Source organism: Aspergillus sclerotioniger, assembly GCF_003184525.1.
Source record: "Aspergillus sclerotioniger CBS 115572 chromosome Unknown BO94scaffold_1, whole genome shotgun sequence".
Lineage (NCBI taxonomy): Eukaryota > Fungi > Ascomycota > Eurotiomycetes > Eurotiales > Aspergillaceae > Aspergillus > Aspergillus sclerotioniger.
Genome location: NW_020290991.1, coordinates 1,003,041 through 1,021,777, shown reverse-complemented (window position 1 = coordinate 1,021,777; position 18,737 = coordinate 1,003,041). Strand labels below are relative to the sequence as shown.

General features: G+C 50.4%; 6 protein-coding genes across 6 annotated transcripts; 4 read left to right on the top strand and 2 right to left on the bottom strand.

Annotated features, from left to right (window-relative positions):
• Positions 1 to 554: 554 nt before the first annotated feature.
• On the top strand, positions 555 to 2,444 carry BO94DRAFT_453193 (amino acid transporter; the record flags this gene model as incomplete). Its single annotated transcript, XM_025607555.1, has 10 exons — positions 555 to 727; positions 793 to 806; positions 868 to 940; positions 986 to 1,317; positions 1,386 to 1,529; positions 1,591 to 1,805; positions 1,856 to 2,053; positions 2,106 to 2,133; positions 2,194 to 2,309; positions 2,358 to 2,444. The coding sequence occupies 10 exons, from the start codon at positions 555 to 557 to the stop codon at positions 2,442 to 2,444; spliced, it is 1,380 nt and encodes a 459-aa protein (XP_025473247.1).
• A 1,237-nt stretch (positions 2,445 to 3,681) lies between these two features.
• Positions 3,682 to 5,083, bottom strand: BO94DRAFT_13256 (glycosyltransferase family 32 protein). Its single transcript, XM_025605658.1, has 3 exons — positions 4,951 to 5,083; positions 3,809 to 4,861; positions 3,682 to 3,755 (listed from the first exon to the last, which is right to left on the bottom strand). Exons 2-3 carry the CDS (start codon positions 4,857 to 4,859, stop codon positions 3,727 to 3,729), a joined length of 1,080 nt encoding a protein of 359 aa, XP_025473246.1. The 5' UTR covers positions 4,860 to 4,861; positions 4,951 to 5,083; the 3' UTR covers positions 3,682 to 3,726.
• A 3,690-nt stretch (positions 5,084 to 8,773) lies between these two features.
• Positions 8,774 to 10,326, top strand: BO94DRAFT_529869 (glycoside hydrolase family 43 protein). Its single transcript, XM_025610544.1, has 2 exons — positions 8,774 to 9,538; positions 9,592 to 10,326. Exons 1-2 carry the CDS (start codon positions 9,158 to 9,160, stop codon positions 10,267 to 10,269), a joined length of 1,059 nt encoding a protein of 352 aa, XP_025473245.1. The 5' UTR covers positions 8,774 to 9,157; the 3' UTR covers positions 10,270 to 10,326.
• A 1,562-nt stretch (positions 10,327 to 11,888) lies between these two features.
• On the top strand, positions 11,889 to 13,736 carry BO94DRAFT_529868 (tRNA threonylcarbamoyladenosine dehydratase). Its single transcript, XM_025610543.1, has 4 exons — positions 11,889 to 11,911; positions 11,998 to 12,255; positions 12,309 to 12,408; positions 12,468 to 13,736. The coding sequence occupies exons 2-4, from the start codon at positions 12,073 to 12,075 to the stop codon at positions 13,721 to 13,723; spliced, it is 1,539 nt and encodes a 512-aa protein (XP_025473244.1). The 5' UTR covers positions 11,889 to 11,911; positions 11,998 to 12,072; the 3' UTR covers positions 13,724 to 13,736.
• A 135-nt stretch (positions 13,737 to 13,871) lies between these two features.
• On the top strand, positions 13,872 to 16,149 carry BO94DRAFT_529867 (putative serine/threonine-protein phosphatase). The gene is made up of 3 exons (XM_025610542.1): positions 13,872 to 14,783; positions 14,866 to 15,356; positions 15,422 to 16,149. The coding sequence occupies exons 1-3, from the start codon at positions 14,282 to 14,284 to the stop codon at positions 15,671 to 15,673; spliced, it is 1,245 nt and encodes a 414-aa protein (XP_025473243.1). The 5' UTR covers positions 13,872 to 14,281; the 3' UTR covers positions 15,674 to 16,149.
• On the bottom strand, positions 15,785 to 18,277 carry BO94DRAFT_13115 (LCCL domain protein). The gene is made up of 2 exons (XM_025605644.1): positions 17,695 to 18,277; positions 15,785 to 17,629 (listed from the first exon to the last, which is right to left on the bottom strand). The coding sequence occupies exons 1-2, from the start codon at positions 18,195 to 18,197 to the stop codon at positions 16,189 to 16,191; spliced, it is 1,944 nt and encodes a 647-aa protein (XP_025473242.1). The 5' UTR covers positions 18,198 to 18,277; the 3' UTR covers positions 15,785 to 16,188.
• Between the last annotated feature and the right edge of the window lie 460 nt (positions 18,278 to 18,737).

Below are 18,737 nucleotides of genomic sequence, written 5' to 3'. Positions count from 1 at the left end.
ATAAGTACGGGATATCTACTGCAGTTACGTTGATTAGACGCCGATTACTCGGCCAATCTATCGTATCTCACTGACATATTTCCCCAGACGCTAGACTATGCTTACCCCCGCACTGTATCTTCCCGTTCGTCCATCTATCCAATCAGACCATGGCCCTGCCATATCTATCCACGAGCTTCCGCTGCGGAACACATTTTCGCCAGGTATCATTATCAGTAGTCTGTCTCGGTATCAAGAGGTCAAGTGAAAAGATAGGAGGTACGTCATGCCAATAGGATGTAGACGGATAGCCAGCAAACGGCAGGTATTGGTCGACTATGTCCGTAAGGAATGCATTATCGCTGATGCCTCAGGCACATGTGTTTCGACTGCCTACTTGGTCAACAGCATTACGAAGTGCTGGTCAATTGGCTCAAATAGACCAGGTATTCTCGGATCTGACCTGAAGGGCTCGTTAATCTTCCTTCTTGATCGAGTTCATCTTATTCCAATCTCTCGATACTCTCATATACTATAGCCAATCTACTTTCCCATCATTCGATTATATCAAGGGCATGAGTGCTACGATGGAATCTAGAGATCTTGCAGCGGTTCATGACACCAACGCCTACGACTATAACCCCAGAGATGTGGAGAAAAAGAAGCATCAAGACGATGCCTTGCCCGAAGAAGACCCTTTCGGAAACGAGGAGTTTGTGGAGGTGAAATATCGTACGTTGGGTTGGTGGTGAGTTTCATCTCTCCTATCCTTCGAGTAAACCGGCTATATCTGACCTTTCTGTCTATACGCAGGCAATGTGGAATACGTGAGATCCTCTCAATCCAAGAAGCCATTAAAGGAAATGGTCTAACCCTTGATATCAACAGTCATGGTCGCAGAAAATGTCTCCATAGGAATCCTGTCCCTTCCATCCGCTTTTGCAACGCTGGGTTTTGTCCCGTAAGTTGCTCGCTGACTTGCGAGGTTGAAAGCTAATGTCTCTAGATCTATCATCTTGCTACTTGGAATATCCGGCATTTCATGGTACACTGCCTACGTTATTTGTCAGTTCAAGCTACGATACCCGCATATTCATAGTATGGGTGATGCCGGTGAGGTGATTATGGGCCGATTCGGACGTGAACTGCTTGGTACTGGCCAACTGCTGTTCCTGATATTTGTCATGGCTAGCCATGTATTGACCTTTACGGTTCTGATGAATACTCTGACCGAACACGGCAGTTGTACAATTGTCTTTGGCGTCATCGCGCTGATGGTTAGTTGCATCGGAGCCCTACCACGCACCATGGGTAATGTATACTGGATGTCAATTGCATGTAAGGAACACCACCTTATACACCTGACGAATCCAAATCTGGCATCTGGCTAACTTACCTCTCTTCAGCATTTCTCAGCATCGTGGCAGCCACCGTGGCCACAATGATCGCAGTGGGTGTAGAGTATAAGGGCTCGGTTCCCCTTGCTGTGACCACCCATCTCAGCTTCAACAAAGAATTCTTGGCCGTTAGCAATCTTTTCTTTGCATACGGTAAGTCATATCAACTAATACTCCCCTTGATAAGGCCTGACTAACACACAATGATATTTAGTGGGACATGCCTCCTTCTTCGGGTTCATCTCCGAAATGGACAAGCCGCGAGACTTCACCAAGTCCCTCTCGGTGCTTCAAATAATCGACACGTCACTGTATCTAGCTAGCGCTATAGTGATCTATCGTTTCGTTGGTCCAGACGTCCAATCCCCCGCCTTGGGCTCCGCAGGACACTTGATGAAGAAAGTGGCCTATGGCCTAGCCATCCCAACTGTATGTCGTGACCCTCTCCAGTAGGACTCCTACTGACTCAAGTCTTTCAGGTTCTCATCGCCGGAATCGTCAATGGCCATGTTGCCAGCAAGTACGTTTACGTGCGCATATTCCGCGGCTCGGACCACATGCACGAGCGAAGTTTGCTGTCCATCGGGTCCTGGGTCGCCATTGGGGTTATCTCGTGGATAGTTGCATGGGTAATTGCCGAGTCAATCCCAGTCTTCAACAACCTTCTGAGCCTGATTGTACGAGGCCTTCACTCCTACCACACGATTAATATACTAACCCTCTCTACAGACCGCCCTATTCGGTTGCTGGTTCGCCTGTAAGTCCACAAAATGCCCTTCCTACCACAAACTCCATAAAATCTAACCACGCTCCACAGACGGATTCCCCGCAATATTCTGGTTCGTCCTAAACAAGGGCTCATGGTTCGCAACAAAGAAGAAGATCCTTCTGAGCCTAGCCAACCTCTTCATCTTGGCTATGGCTATCACAATCGTACGTTTCCATCAGACCTTTGCGTCACCTATACTGACAGCCCGACAGTGCGGACTAGGATTATATGTCTCCGGTGACGCAATCAGTCAGGATAGTAATAGCGCCGTCTGGACCTGTGCTAATAACGCTAACTGAGCTCATGCTCAGCCCTAGCTAAATCGGTTCGCCCCAGTGGTAAAATAATTCCACCACAAGTGTGATGATGAGAAATGTTCTGATTCTGTTTTGATGTCTCAGGTGGCATATGCTCGTTCAATAGTATAAGTTTTGTATTAAACAAATATTTTCCTAGCAAGAAATCCGAAGAAATTCATATACATGATTACTTGAAAGACACACAGTACGTAAACCGATCTCAACAATAAATCTCACTCTTTTTTCACAGCCGGAAAGAACAAAGCAATGCACGCAGGGCAAAACCCGAAGACCCACGATACGTATATACTCCTGTGGCCTTTTCTCCTTTGCTTTGCAATCTGAAAGAAACTAAATTGACCAACTAATTCAGCCCATGTGTCCCCAAAAATACCACGGCAACAAACGAACTACATTTACATTGTTTATACAGAAACTATTTCCTTTTTTTGTACGAAGCTAAAATGGGCAGTTTCTGGAAGTTCCATTGGGGCTTAGTTTACTAGAATAGGAACACGATTCGATATAATTGGTAGAGAATATATCTTATATAATAACGGGATGGATATTATTAGAAGTATGTAGTCTTTTTTTTTTTTTTTTTTTTTTTTTTTTTTTCATTGTAGAGTGTGAGGCGTGAAAGTATGAATGAATGAGTCAGATCGGAATACTGGTTCATCACTATGCTCGTTCTTCATTCCCAGCCGGTGGGTATTAGATTCTCGTCGTCACTTTTGATCCAAACAACTAAAATATAGGATATTTATATAAACACAGAGAAGAAGACTGAAACGCCCCGCAGGACGATACGGCGGTATCAAGTTGAAACGTAAGATAGGTGTAGAGTAAGTATTGGCGTGTGCTTGTCATGAATAGATGGGCAGATCTGAGAGCCGTGATTCGTAAGTCCATGTGCGATAATTCATTCTGACGAAGATCAACGTTGCTGGTGAACGTGGCCAAAGTCACCTCGAGTGAGCGGTGGATGCTGGAACTTTAGGCCGAAATGGCTGACTCAAATGGTTGCCGATGCAGACAGGGTGGTATACGGATGCGGGGTTGCCATGCACGCAGCCATGAGGTAGGTGTCCATGGTCGTATGTTCGTCCGAGGCAAGCTGGAAGAGCCTCGTGGTATACCACCGATGTTAAAGACTTGTGTCTATTATGGAAGGGCGTGTATTGTGTGGTAGAGCGATCCAATGTGTTGCTCGATTCAGGCGTCGGATCAAGTAATTGATCCTTGCGAAAATCGCGGTGTAGGAAAGTAGGAGATTAGGGGCTCATAGAGATGGGTCGTCCTTCCAGGTGCCTGGTAAACACGTCAGCTTCCATACCAGTTTGTGGAGAATCAGGACTGCATACCTCCAAAGTGATGTTTTACAAACGCCATTGGATCATCAATGTCGCCGGCACCCATTTGGTGCACTCCGGGGCTGAAGCTAGTGATGGGCAACACCACCACATCTCCCACCTTCTTATACCCTTGCTGGTTCGTAAAGTCTTCATAGGTGACATTCAAGGTAGAGCCGGGCTCAATGTTGAAGTAGTCCGGGTTGTTGAAGTACCGGAAAACGGCATCTGTCCAAGCGCCCGGGCCAGTGTACTCCATGACAGTCTTGTCCATCTTGCCAGTCTTCAGGATCCCTGCCTTCTTCATCCGCAAAGTCTCCTCGGTAATATATGACACGATATCACGCATGATGGGATGTCCCGGTTTGGCTTGGATGGTCCACTGACAGAATTGAATTCTGCGTGCATACCAGTCATGCCAGTCGGGACGGTCAGGATCAGCCTCGATGCCGACCACTGCCCCGACTGTAGCCAGGTCAAGCTCGGACGGCAGCCAGTCGGAGGCGGGCTTCAATGCTGTCGTATCGATATCGCTGTAAATCCCACCACGCGCCAGGAGGATCAAATAGCGAAAGAAATCGGCCTTCAAAACGGGCAAGGGCATGGAATCATAAGCCTCATACACATCAGGGACAGCGCCGAACAAATACTTGATCAGATGGCGCTGTGTGTCATCCGGAATAACCTCGTGAACGAATCCAGGATGTAACTCGGACCAGCTGGACTCTGGATCACGAAGGCTTTCGCTGAAAAACATGGACGAGGGCGTATACTTCCATGTTTGCCAGATGTATGCAGGGAACTTGGCTTCCAAGTCGTAAGGGAAATGGTAGCGCAAGCGATCGCGCAAGGGGGCGGTCGGTGGGGGCATCAGCGGTAGCTGTTGTACGGTGTCCTTGTCTCCACCCTTTTGATCACTCTTTGGTTGATCCTCATTGTAGATGTTTCCTGCGGAGGCCGAATCTGGAGACGGAAGGGAAGAGGCGGAATGCGAGGATCTCAGGTAGACAATGAAGGTAATCAACAGAACAGCCGCGAAGAGCGACTTCCGGAAGGTGAGCATCGCTGTGAAAGTATCGGGGAATCGCAAGTTAGCTGAATTGTCGCACAAGAACAATGAGCTGGCATGCAGCTGGACGATGTAGGATCGCTACCGGTTTCTCCGCAACCTCGGCCGACGATCAAAGAAGATCAAAGCCAGGCAACAACGTCACCAGATCGAGGTATGATATTTGGGTCCAAGTCCGTGTCGTCGAGGAAGCTGTCAGAAACCACGCATATCTATTGCCTGGTAGAATGCGACTGGGAGGATTGCGGTGTTTCGTAAGAAAAGCGTCAAAGTTTCGGCGGTTGCGCGGTCGCTATGGCCGGAGGGCTCCGTAAACACAAAGACAACAATTGAACAGCCCGGGCGATTTCAGAGCTACCTGGCAGCGAAGGATCGCTTTGAGGAGAGAAGCAAGCCAGGAGCAAGAGCCGCGGAAGAGAAAAGGCCAGATGGTGATGAAGGAAGAGGAGGGCGCAGAAGAAAGAAGATTGAGCTCGGCCTAAGCAGTGGAGCCAAGTGACGACGGCGAGTTGGTGGCGTCAGACGGCGGGCGCATCGGCTGATAAGCATTTGCCCGTCAACCCTCTTTAAGACTTTTTGCTGTGACTGGCAAGAACCGTCAGGGGCTGCCCTCCTGCATTATAAATTAGAAAGTCAACGCGTCCCTAAATAATAATCCATAAATCAATAATCTGGCAGTGCCACGGAAGATGGCCGTGGAGTCCACTGGTTCTGGTTCCTAGGATTGACTTTGCGACGTTGGCAATTGGCATCCACCCTCGTTCCTCTCCGCAACAGGAGATGATCGGCTGGTTGCTGCTTGATGGATGGAAGATTGCTCCGTCTGGAGGCCGGGGGTGCAGTTCCCCTTGGCCCCATGGCTTGTCTCAGTCTCTCAGTCTCACAGGAGTTGGCGGAGCATCTGGCAGTTCCGATAAACTTCCACATCGCATGCGAGGTGGTATAGCACCCCCGCCATCGGCTCTGTCGTGTCGCCGTTTGCGGCCTTGATCGCAACCTTTTCAGGGACGTCCAGGTCCACTGCTTGGTCTAGATCCTACAAGGGCCCTGCTGTGATACCTGATAAGGTTACTTCTACCCATCCAGACGACTTGACCCTACTCTACATCTCTGATACCTACCTAGTACCTACCTGGTCATCGGAAGAGAAGTGGGTTACGTATTCCGGGCAGTGGGTGTGGTGGACACTGCGTCAGCCCCGTGAAGCCGCGTCATACGCTGAGCCGGCCTGCAGGCCCGGCTTGGCTCCGGCGCTTACATTCTTCCACTGGCATGACTCGTGAAGACCATGAAAATGACTCGGATTTATCTCAAGTACAGAGTATCGGAAAATATCATTGCAATGTGTAGAGGGCCCTGCTTGCAAGTCTTTCACTCTGTATTGGTAGCGCCTGTTCGAGAATTGAATACTAGTTCTTTGTTCGGTATTGGTTGTATGTAACACTCGGAACATTCACTTCACTTTCACTTCACCAAGACCATCTCATCTCACGTCCTACCTACACTTCTCTCAACCATCATCTTCACAAATTATCTCCTAACTATCCTTCTCTTCCTGTGGGTCGTTCTCTCGCCATGGATTCTTCTTTTTCTGGCCTGTTCCTGTAGGTGGCTACTAGATTTTGTCGCAGTTATTAAAACCTACAAGAGCAGAGCCACAGGTGTTTCCAATACCATGAACAAAAGCCTCCTTGATGATGTGAGTCCTTCGTCACTATGTGAGCATCGGATTCGGACCTTGACCAGCCGCAACTGCCTTGCCTCATCAACATGACTTGCTCTTTCCTTGGAACTGTGCACCACAAAGGTTGAGCTCCCTTGATTACTATTCTCCGTTGTAGGTCTTCCTAATATGTCCATCTCTCGACAAAACACAGCTGAACAAACCGTGGCTAGAACAGGTCCCGATCGGGGGTAATGCCGCCGCATTCTTGATCAATAAGCAGAAGCAATTCACCATCACCTCTCCTCCAATCTCTCACGGTGTATCAAGTCAGGAGGTCCATTCTTCGTATGCTATGTCCTCGACATCAAGCAATAGTTGTCTGAAGTCTGATGAATTTCCCGAAGCTACGAAAACCGAGGTCAAGCGACTTGCAGACAATTTCTGCTGAAAATGCAAGATAGACGGGACTCAGGTTTGCGATGTCATCGCTAGAGAAGATATAAAAGTAGGTGATACTACAGCTGCAGTCTCGGACACAGAGGAATGACCATATCTGAATAGGTCGACATTCGGATCAGAGTAGGCTTTCTTGACTTCAGCTTGAGTTCATTCGCAAACGCAATAGCGCTATGTGCGACTTGTCACTTCCAATTTGATGAAACCAATGACCCTGGATTCTTCTTCATACCCATCGATCTGCAGTACTTTATAGACTTCGAGCTCAATGATAGACAGAGGAGGTCAACAGAAGATAATCTCGCTCGTCAAGCCCCAACCTCTTCGATGTACAGAGATCACCTAGTGGCTCAAGGGAAGATCGAATAGAGTGCAACATGTGGACTTTACCGACCAATCTTTCTGAAGGATTAGCATTTATACAGAGACTTGATTAAAGATCCCAGATTCACTAAGCCCAAACAGTGGCTTGGGGCACCTATTATACCATTATGTCGAGCTATACTAGCACTCGGGAGCGTCAGGATCGCCCTTGACGAATTGACTGTCAATCAACTGCAAAAGCTCCGAGACCTCTACTTTCGGCCGACAGAAATATCGTTGGATGCCAGGCTAGCGCCATACATTCTACGTCGGAGACGACGAACGGATGACGAGGACGACGATAACAGTAACAACGATGGTAAATTTGAACAACCTGAAAAGAAGTGATTAAAGCAGCTCTCGAACACAGGTGGGTCGGCCCGAGCATGGGAATAACAACGACGTGGATGCCCAGCAATATACCTTCCAGACAGATTGGATGTTCGGACCGAACTACACTACTGAACAAGCTATTCGGCGCTTTCATCCTGTGCCCGCTCATTTTTGAGCAATCATCGGCAATGGACTTTGGATCTATCCTGAAGCAATATACCTGAATGCTTCTCACGACCCAGGTCTGGAAATTTAATTTTCGACTGCTATTCCATGTTTTGATGGAATTCGTGAGCATGGTATTCAACGCGGATCTTACTTTGCTTCTCGAGAGAGTCAGGATGATGAAGATGAGGATTATCAGGACTATCCGGGCATGTATCACTCTCCATTTTTAGACTATTGCTTAGGGGGGCATTACAGCCACACCGGCCAGGCTATAACTGCATTTTTCGCTTACTCTGCCTGTACTATTAGACAGTCTTCTATACGGAGTACCAAAGTCTGCATTATATTCCAACCATTCCTATAGTCACGTGTGACACGTGGAGTGCCCCCGAGTGCTGATTGGTTGCGAGAGGCTGTCGGCCCGTTAGTTCGCCAGAAATAGCTTGGCGCCACTCAACCTTGGATGGGTTCCAGGATGCTACTGTAGTACTTACTCGACGGAGTCTGTATAAACTCTTCCGTGGGATGAAACCTCCAAACCTGCTTTCCGCCCAAGTTATCTACACGGAAGTGGGCTGTTGTGGTATATGATTTTGACCCGACCCAAGGTACTGACTCTGTGAGCTATCAATAGAAGTGCCACAGATCAAGACCGACCGCCGAAATAACGACGGCGTTGTCCAAGACTGACTAGATACCCGTTTTCCATTCTAGCTATCCGGTGGAGTTGCTTCCGTTCCAACCGAAGAAGCGAGCTCTTTGATTCTTCCATACTCGTGACTCAACATGTCTACAACTCCCAGGTCGCCGTTGATAGGCGCCGACTATCGACACGCTTGACGGTGGCTGATCGCCCCGACCATTGACGGCTTAGGAATGGTCAGACCGGCGAGTCTCGGTCGGGCGGTTTCACAATGGCTTGCGTGCTTCCATCCAGATTGTCACCACCAGGTCCTGTCACTTCCCCATGCGTCCGTTATCGCGGGCCTAGATCCCAGTCTTCTCCAATGGCTTCTCCCATTGGCTCAGATAGCTAGCACCTCGTACTCTAACATCCGACGACATACAGCAGATGATACCCTGCTAGGATACATTTCCTGGTTCGCGTGGGCGGATGTCACATTGCGGAAAATAGAGGCGGGTTGATACCATGAAAGGCATACGCTCAATCCTGTACCGCGACAGGAGCCCACACACAACATGGATCCAGTCCGCACAATCCAATGCAGGCGCAGAGGAGTGTATAGAGGGTATATCACCATCGAAGTCGCCTGGTCCAGAGCCGCAAGCAGGCGCCAAAGCCTCCATGATCTGGACGCGGAAGAAGGTGGTATGGCTGGTTATCCTGGTTTCTCTTGGTGTAGCCATTATCGTCGTGGTGATCACTGTGCCGGTAGTCCTCCTGGTCGATAAAAAATCGAACGACGATCCCAGCTACCACAATAAAGCAAATCGCCCAATCCGCGTCGTGGATGATTTTCCCGATCCTGGCCTGGTCCATGTGAACGGCACGTGGTACGCATATGGTACAAACGCCGCAGCCGATAATCCCAACGTCGCCCATGTCCCAGTGGCTACCTCGAAGAACTTCACCACTTGGTCCCTACTGCAGGGATACGACGTCCTACCGACCCTCAGCGGTTGGGAAACCAACATCAACCACTACGCTCCGGATGTGATTCAACGGGTGAGTTCGGGCCGTCATCCGAACCAACTCCCACTATCTAACAGCGAGCATAGGAAGACGGCCGATTCGTCCTCTACTACTCTGGCGAACTGAAAGACTGGCTACGCCACCACTGTGTCGGCGCCGCAGTCTCAAACGGAACAAACCCCCTGGGACCGTACGTGCCGCGCAACCAAACTCTCGCATGTCCCCGAGACCAAGGCGGCGCGCTCGACCCAGCCCCATTTAAAGACGTCGATGGAACACTTTACGTGGTCTACAAAGCGGACGCCAACAGCATCGGACACGGAGGGGACTGCAACAACGGCAAGAAGCCAATCTTATCAACGCCAATCATGCTCCAGCAGCTCCAGAGCGACGGAGTTACTCCCGTTGGTGACCCGGTTGAAATCCTGACCAACGAAAAGGTCGACGGGCCTTTGGTTGAAGCTCCAGATATCATCCGAACCGACCAGGGCGTCTACTATCTGTTCTTCTCGTCCCACTGCTACACCTCGCCCGAGTATGACGTGAAGTATGCCTATTCGACATCTCTCAGTGGTCCATACATACGGGCTGAGCGGGCTTTGTTTAAATCGGGAGACTTTGGACTCAAGTCTCCTGGGGGAGCGACTGCTTCTGTTGATGGAACGAGGATGGTCTTTCATGCTAATTGTGGGGATGAAAGGTGCTTGTATGCGGCTGCCATTGATATTAGCATCAATCATACTATCACCCCGGCTGCGCTTTGATCAGGAACATAGATGTTATAGCTCTCATCTTTAGTAGTATCATAGATCCGGTTCTGTCATGAAATAAAAGTCTTTATCAGTTCAAGAAGTAGATTTTCTCTACTGATCAAAGGATAATCGAAACCTAACACCCCCCCCTGCGGAAAGGATGACAGAGTTGGAGGGGGGAGTGTCTGGATAAGTTCGCGGAGCGGTTGAGAGAAGGGGAGGGTAATTTGAAAAGGGGGGAAATATCTGGGAGTTTTTGAGGGGGGTGATTGATTGTATGTTGGTTCTGAGTTTGTAGAGTGGTCGCTTTTTATGGGTTTGATTTTTAGGGGTGCTCACTTGGTGTAGTAGTTATTTTTAGGGGTTAGAGTAGCTCCTCTGAATGTCTACTCCATTGACAAGAATCGGGAACGTAATATTCATTACTGTAAAAGTTCCAACATCAGTGCCTTGTAATAGTCACTAATAGCAGCTAATAACCCCATTCTCTCATCACAAGGAATAATACTTGTACCCTCATAAGACAGCCCTCAGATTAGCTCTCAGGTTTTCACCGGTTTCCAGGCTATGAAGTGTGCAGAATGCACGTAGAGGCCGGATACCATGCAAATTTGGCTTTTGATTCGGATTCGTCACTGGGCTGTCTTGTCTCCTTTCCTCGCTTTCGTTCCCTCTCTTGTAGATGTCTCGCTTTCATATATCATACATAAGTCCAACTGTGTATACAGAACAAAACATCATCCACATCATGATGATGTTGTGCAAAGCAAGGTGTTGTAAGTGAACATCATATGACTGTTGTATACAGATCGTGAGCAATGCTAGTACAAGGTACTGAGCTAGGTATTATATTAGTCGACACAGGTGTAAGAGAGGGAAGTTGGGGGGAGAGGCGCCATCAGATTGAAAACTACCGTTTATTATCACTCTTCATCGACTTTGCTCGACATCGTTACCTTTGATGAGGCGAAACAGATGGAGCAGTGGGGGTCTCGGAGTAAGTGCTAGGAATTGAGATGTCATCATTGGCAGTCTGGGATGAGAGGGAGAGATATGCTTGGGATGTGATGAGAGGGGCTGATTAGTGTGTAGTGATAATAGAATGAGTATCAAACACTATATCAGGATGCTTCGTTAATGAAAGAGTGGGGGAAAATGAGCAAACCAAGGCTTATCCACAACATAAGAGGATAAGACCCTTGATGGGGGTAGGATGGTAATCGTAGTTGAGGCAACATGCAACAGAAATATAAAAGGATCTTCACTAATCTCTTAGATCTCTGTTCAGTCTCAATCACCCACACTTGGCCAAATGTCTCCTTCCATTCGAATGACTCGAAGGATGAAGTCCACCTGCCTGAAATGTATTCATTAAGTGTGTCTTGAGAAAGCTCTTGTGTGGTGTTATCATCATTGAGATTAGGAAAGCTGCTCTTCGCATCCGATCTCCTCGCATTAGAGAGATGGCTGTGAGAGACGATGATACCAGAGTTGCTGGTAATGATGCATTTGGCGGCGCGGTTCGGCGCGCATGCGATTTTGTAGCAGGCGCGGGACGCACGTGACTCCTGGGCGAGGTCGGTCCCACTGCCTCTGGAAATACGTAACGCCTCGATCGATGCTGCCTTGCACGGCTTTATTGCCTCGGATTATGGTATGTTCTTCTCCTGGCAGACTCTACTCTAAAGGGTTTGATACGGGTTCCCTCAATTGATGTGAAACCATCTCTAACTACAATAGATCCCTGCGACTATCTAATTCGAGTCGCCACCGTCAATTTCAGTCCGCATATAGAGAAGGAGGGGTAGGTCAAGGATGGCGTCCTGGATCCAGCGTCACGGTAGCTCGCACCAGTCTCAGCTGGCTGCTACCGCGGTGATTTCCGGGGCTGCGGTTGCGGGTGCGATCTTTGGCTACCAGGCGTTCAAGAGAAAGGAAGCGGTTCAGCGACTCAAGGCGTCCATTCCGGACGTTAACGATCAACATTATGCGGAGAAGGTATTTCTGCCCTTACCGGGGTCGATGGCGGTCTTGACTAATTGAGGAGTCAGCTTACAGAGTATGGCGTCGCAGCTGCAGCACAGCTGAGCAAGGAAGATGAGCGCAGTGCGGCTCTTGCTCGGAGGGCCCAGGAAGGAGACTACGATGATGGTACTTGGATACTTGCACAATTGCTATTGATTGTTCTGGGCTGACGAAACGCTATTTAGAGCTCATCCTCGAACAACTCGCCCGAAACCGTGTCTTCCTATCCGATGGGGGTCTCGCGAAACTCCGATCGTCATACATAATCGTGGTCGGGTGTGGAGGAGTCGGATCGCATGCCGTGGCATCTCTTGCTCGCTCAGGCGTGTCCAAGATCCGTCTGATTGATTTCGATCAAGTCACATTGTCGTCCTTGAACCGTCACGCTCTCGCGACGCTCGCTGACGTCGGAACGCCAAAGGTGCACTGCATTCGCAAGAGACTGGAGCAGATCACACCATGGGTCAAGTTCGACTGCCGGAACGAACTGTTCGGAGGCTCGGTCGCCGATGAACTCCTTGCGCCTTGGTCGTGGGATGACAACGACAAAGGACGCAAACCCGACTATGTGCTTGACTGCATCGATAATATCACCTCCAAGGTGGAGCTTCTTCACTACTGCCACTCGCACTCGATTCCCGTGATCTCGGCCATGGGGGCGGGGTGCAAGTCAGACCCTACGCGTGTTACGGTCGGGGATATCTCACTCAGCACAGATGATCCACTGTCGCGGAGTACTCGTCGGCGCCTGAAGCTGTTGGGTGTGAACACAGGAATCCCTGTCGTGTTCTCCACTGAGAAGCCTGGGCCCGGCAAGGCTACGCTCCTTCCCTTGGCTGACGCAGAGTTCAGTAAAGGACAGGTCGGTGAACTGAGCGTATTACCCGACTTCCGGGCGCGGATCCTCCCTGTGCTGGGCACAATGCCGGCGGTGTTTGGCTACACCGTGGCCAATCACGTCATTTGCGATATTGCCGCCTATCCGATGGACTACAGCGTCGGCGGAAAGGGCCGCGACAAGTTGTATGATGGAGTCTTGGCGGCCCTCCAGGGAACGCTAGAGCGCTTGGCCAGAGCGGAGTACGGCCCCAGCCTTGTCGGGCTGCGTCTGCCCATCAGCAAGGATGATGTTGGATATCTGCTCGATGAAATCTGGCGCGGCAAGAGTGTGGTCAGTGGCCTTCCCAGTCGAGTTAGTCTCGTGCCTTGGGAGCGCCCTGAGAGAGGCTTCAGTCCTGATCCGGAGTGGATGAAGGAGGGCCAAACGTTTGTTCCGCTGCAGTTGAAGGATCTAGTCTGCATGACCAAGGATGAGGCCACCCGCCATGAAAAGGAAGTTCTTCTTGGCGGCAAGAAGCTGGAAGAGGTATACGATGCGAAGACGATTGAACTGGTGCAGAAGCGCCAACAAGAGATGGAGTTTCACGAGCAATATCGGTAACGAGAGGAGATGCTAACGCGATGATGTATGCCAATCCAACATGTACAATATACTAGACGGCTGTGCACTTTCATTTGGGATAGATAAAATAAATGAGTCGAGTATATATAGCAACACATGAACCCCATGAGAGTCGAGTAGCCCACTCCAATCTCGGCTGGGACCCTGACGATTACGCGCCCACTCATAATAGCACAGCCTAGCCTGCCTGGGCCTAGTGGTGCATGGGCCGAGAGGGACGGGATCCCATTCTAACCCAAGGAGGCTAGCGTGGATCAAGGTGGCACGGGGGAGTGAGACCTGTTTCGAGTAAGGCGTCACAAGACGGACGGCAAGTTCTCCGTCGACATTCCACAGGCTGGCGGCTTTCTCTTTCGCGCTCGCTGATGGGCCCGGACGGCGTCTGTCCTGCCACCTTGAAGCCGTGTCGACGATCCATACCGATCGTCGCTATTTTCCTTTCTTCTTTTCCTTCTCGGTTGTTTACCCTTTCATACCCCCATTCCATTTACAGCGTCCCCCCCTCCCTTGATACCACCACTCACTGAACAACACATCATGGCCACCTACCACGACACCGAAAGCCTCGAATACTCCTCCGACACCTCCGACGATGGCCGTTTCTCGCCTCACCCCTCCAGCCGAGTCAAACGCTACGCCCGGCCCTTAATCGACTATGTTCGCAATGACTGGCAATTCAGCAACAAATACACCCATGCCCCCGCCGACGAACCCTCCGACCCCGCCAAATGCCTGCAGCTGGTCATGTCCATCATCACGGCCCCGCGCTTCCGCCGCTATGTCGTCGTGTACCTGATGCTCGTGATTACATGTACGGTGGGGTGGGTGTATTTCCTCTCTCCGCGGCTGGAGGAACATGCGGAGTTGCTGCGGGCCCTGGACCCTGAGGTGAAGGAGGAGGTTGGTGGGTGGTTCGGAACGAATGCGTTACCGAGTTTTGATAATATCGTTCAATTGGGGAGATTAGACGAGGGGTTGATCCCCACGGGAGAGAAGCGCTTGATTGTCATGGGAGATGTGCAGGGGTGTAAGACTGAGTGTATGCTTCCTTTCCCTCATCGTTATGTTAAGATAATAACACAAGGGATGATGAACAACTCACTAACATATATGATGAATAGTGGACCGCCTCCTCGAAGAACTTACCTTCAATCCAACCCACGACCACCTCATCTTCACCGGAAACATGATCAGTCGAGGACCTGAGAGCACTGACGTCGTCGATCTCGCCCGCAAGTACTCCGCCTCTTGTGTTCGCGGAAACGACGAAGACCGCGTCCTGGTTCTCCGTCATGACATGGTCGAAGCTGGGACGCTAACCGACACCTCCACCGACGAGTATCTCGATGGCCAGTCCTCGGAACAAGCGAAGCGGGAGCGCGATCTGGCGCGTGCATTGACAGACGACCAGGCAGAGTGGCTGGACGCATGCCCGGTGATTCTGGATTTAGGCCAGGTTCCTAATCTGGGCCGGGTTGCAGTGGTACACGGCGGACTGGTTCCGGGCGTGGAGCTGGAGAAGCAGGATCCGTATGGCGTGATGAATATGCTGAGTATTGATTTGGAGACCCATTTGCCTAGTTCAGAGCGCGATGGGATTAGATGGACTAAAGTCAGTCACCTCTCTTCCCCCTAGCCACTTTATGACACCTTGGAATAATACTAACGATGACTCAGCTCTTCAACAAACACCAATCAACCACCTACACGACCTACTCAGGTCTAAAGAACGCCGATATCGACGAAGCCAAATCCCGCACCACGACCGTCATCTACGGTCACGACTCGGAAAAATCCCTCGATATCACTACCTACACCAAAGGTATCGATACCGGGTGCGTCCGGGGCGGCGAATTGACCGCCCTGGTTCTGAGCGATAACGGGAAGGAGAATCTCATCCAGGTCAGGTGTAATAACTACCTTGGGTGATCTTCCTCTCTCCTCCGTATTTGTTTATTACCTGGTATATACTAGACTTGCGATACATTACTTTTTCGGTCTATCGCTACGCTACCTTGCATCTCCGTCCCCGTCTCTCTGCTGGTTTGAAGAGACGGGACAGGACTGTATCATTGTTCGTTTTGCTGGATTTCGGGGATCTTTTTTATTTATCTTGCATTTGGGAAATGGAGTTGGGACTGGAGTTCGGTTGGGTTTGTTTTCACATTGGACTGGACTGGACTGGACTGGACTGAATGGGTTGTTGAAAATGTGATCATGTGTCTCATCTAGATAGGTGAGTATTTCTGCCTGAGGTATACTATATCTATATCGGTTTTACCGAGGTTGGAAGTAGTGGTCCAGGTTCAGTATTCTCGGTTGTTGTGTACGATAGATAAAGAATGGGTATATTAACGGTTCCATCCAATGCTAGTAATATGGTATAGTATAGTATGTGTGATATAGTCAATAGATCCAACATATAATGTCCAAAAAAAAACCTTTTACTCGGGTGGAGATGAAGGCGGTTTCGGATTCCACTCCCCACCCGCTTCCCAAGTAGCTGGGGTCGTGAAATCCTCGTACCAGATACCCCCTAGGGCATTTACCTTGATATACCCAAAACGGAAGTATTCCGGTTCGTTGGCCATATGGCGGGTCCAGTTGAATGAGTCCAATGTCCCGTCATCTGACTTGAAGGTGCGGAATCGTTCGACATCGTTGACGAGAACGCTGATCCCGTCTGCGTCTGCGTCTGGTTCGGGGAAGTTGAAGATGATGTTCTGAGATGATAGGATGCTCGGGGCGCTGAGGATGGGCAGAACGCTTCCTAGCTGGGCGCCGTCGAGAAGAGCGGCGGAGGTCTGGAGGATGCTGTCGAAGCCCCAGCGGGCGATGCCGTTGATGAACAGTCCCACGAGGAGACCTTGGTATAGCAGGCTGGGGCGCGTTTGGAGTGTGGTCCCTGGGAGGAAGAGGAGACTGAGGACGTAGTGATGGATCCGGAGGTTCATGTGTGGGACGATCATTAGGGCGAGCACGCCGCAGCATAGGATTCCGTAGAGGAGAAGCATCTTGGGCATTCTGCCCTCTCTGCGGAAGGCGATGGCCTGGGTGAGGATGATGGTGCAGAGGAAACCGACGATGATGATGAGGGCCGGGATGGCGCCGGGTTGTTGTTGAATGTCGTGAGGGGTGAGACGAGAGATTGGGATTTTGTCGAATGTGTCCGTGTTGAGGGCGCCCACCCAGCAGCTACCTAGCCAGAGGACTGTCTTGTCCCAGTGTGCTTCTAGGTCTGTTAATGTCTTCCGGACACAGAAGTAGTACATTGCGAAGCCGACGAAAGCGCAAGGGAGGAACCGGCCCAGTGCGGTGGACACGACCTCGTAGTAGTCGGGAGAGTAGGGTGGATCCGAGGAGAGTGCAACCTGGAAATAGACGATGAAGTAGATGGAAGCGTAGAAGGCTGCGGGAGATGTTATGAACAGAGAGAGTAAAGTCGTGACAATGACAGAGAAAGTGAATAGCGGCCAGCGCAGGTCCTGGCAGCTTGCGTCTGAAGACTCTCCACCAAAGGTAAAGGAAAGGGGAAAGTAAGAGGAATACCCAATGCTGGATATTCCGTTGCGTTCTACTGATGAGAAATTAGTTCTTTCTCCTGTCCGAGACAGGACGCCGCAGCCGCCTTTCTGATGGTCAATTAGACCAGCATGTAACGCTGCAGGACAAATGGCGGAGTCTCCACGGTAGATAGCATCATTACCATCGCCGTCTGAGCTACCCCCGACAACGAGAGGACGATAATTGTACTCCTCGGCGCCTACGATATACGGCTCCAGCAAGATCGCATCTGCGCAGCCAGCGAGGCAGCGAAATGCAAACGCTCCCTTATCAAAGGGGCGACAGGAATCGCCATTGAGGCCACAATCAGTCGAGTTCGGCCTGTATAGAAATGATGAGATAGAGAACGGTACTAAAACCAAAGTAAAGGGGTCTGGGCCACATACCAGAGTCTAGCGTGACATGAAAGCTTGACAGGGACCCCATAGCCCGAGACATCCTGACCAGCTACGGAGGAATGCAGGATGGAGAGGAAGATGACCCCCCAGATGCATATGCAGGTTAAAAGTAGCCCGATTTTGGCGCGGGGGCTCGGGAAATAACGCTCCACGAGGCGGCCCGGCGCGGTTTGCCAACGGCGCAACCACGGGGTGATCTGATAGCGGTGTGGGTGGGATGGGCCTTGGATCCACGTGCGGATCCCTGAAAATGTGCAGGAAAATGGCTCCGGGGCTGGTCTGCGAGGGAGATGATGGGGGGTTGAGGTTGGCAGCAACGGGTCACTGGTGCTCTCCCCCTGGTCGGCCCGGGCGGAGTCGGAGCTTCCCCGCTCGACCCTCGCGAACTGACTGCTTCCCGAGTCGTTCTCATGGTCAAAGTCTGCCAAGGGATAGTCCTGGGATGCTTTCTCGAAGGAAGATGATGGAGATCTTAGGCGTTCCGATGGCATCGTTGCTCCGTGGATACAAGTGGGAAAGAACCGCGGGAGAAGATTCAAAGAAGACCGGATGGCCCGAGTCGCCAGTTAGTCATCAACCGATGAACAACGTTAACTATCCTCATGATCGATTAAAGATGCAACTGGCTATTCCTGCCCTAGAATACAAGAACTCACGAGAGCCCATGTCTCTGCACCACCATTTTCAAATCTCCCAAGGCGGTAATAAAGTAGTCGCCAACATCTACCGAGTTGCAAATCCGAGGCAGCTTGTAATGGGAACAGAAATCCCGGTCCGCAACGATGTCAGTCATGTCAATATAATGGTCAACGATAAACATCCACATTATCCGAGAAATCACAGCAGTACACATGGTTGGAAGGACACGCATCGAGCAGGTCAAGGAACTGAGGATTTAGACAGATCATGCTGCAAACTCTGTCAGTTCTCGAGCGCGCTAGATCCCTGTGCCTCGAACCATGTCTACTGCTGTGAATTTTTTAACAATGTAAGCTTCCTGGAATACTTTGCCAAGGAGCGGGGGTTAATCA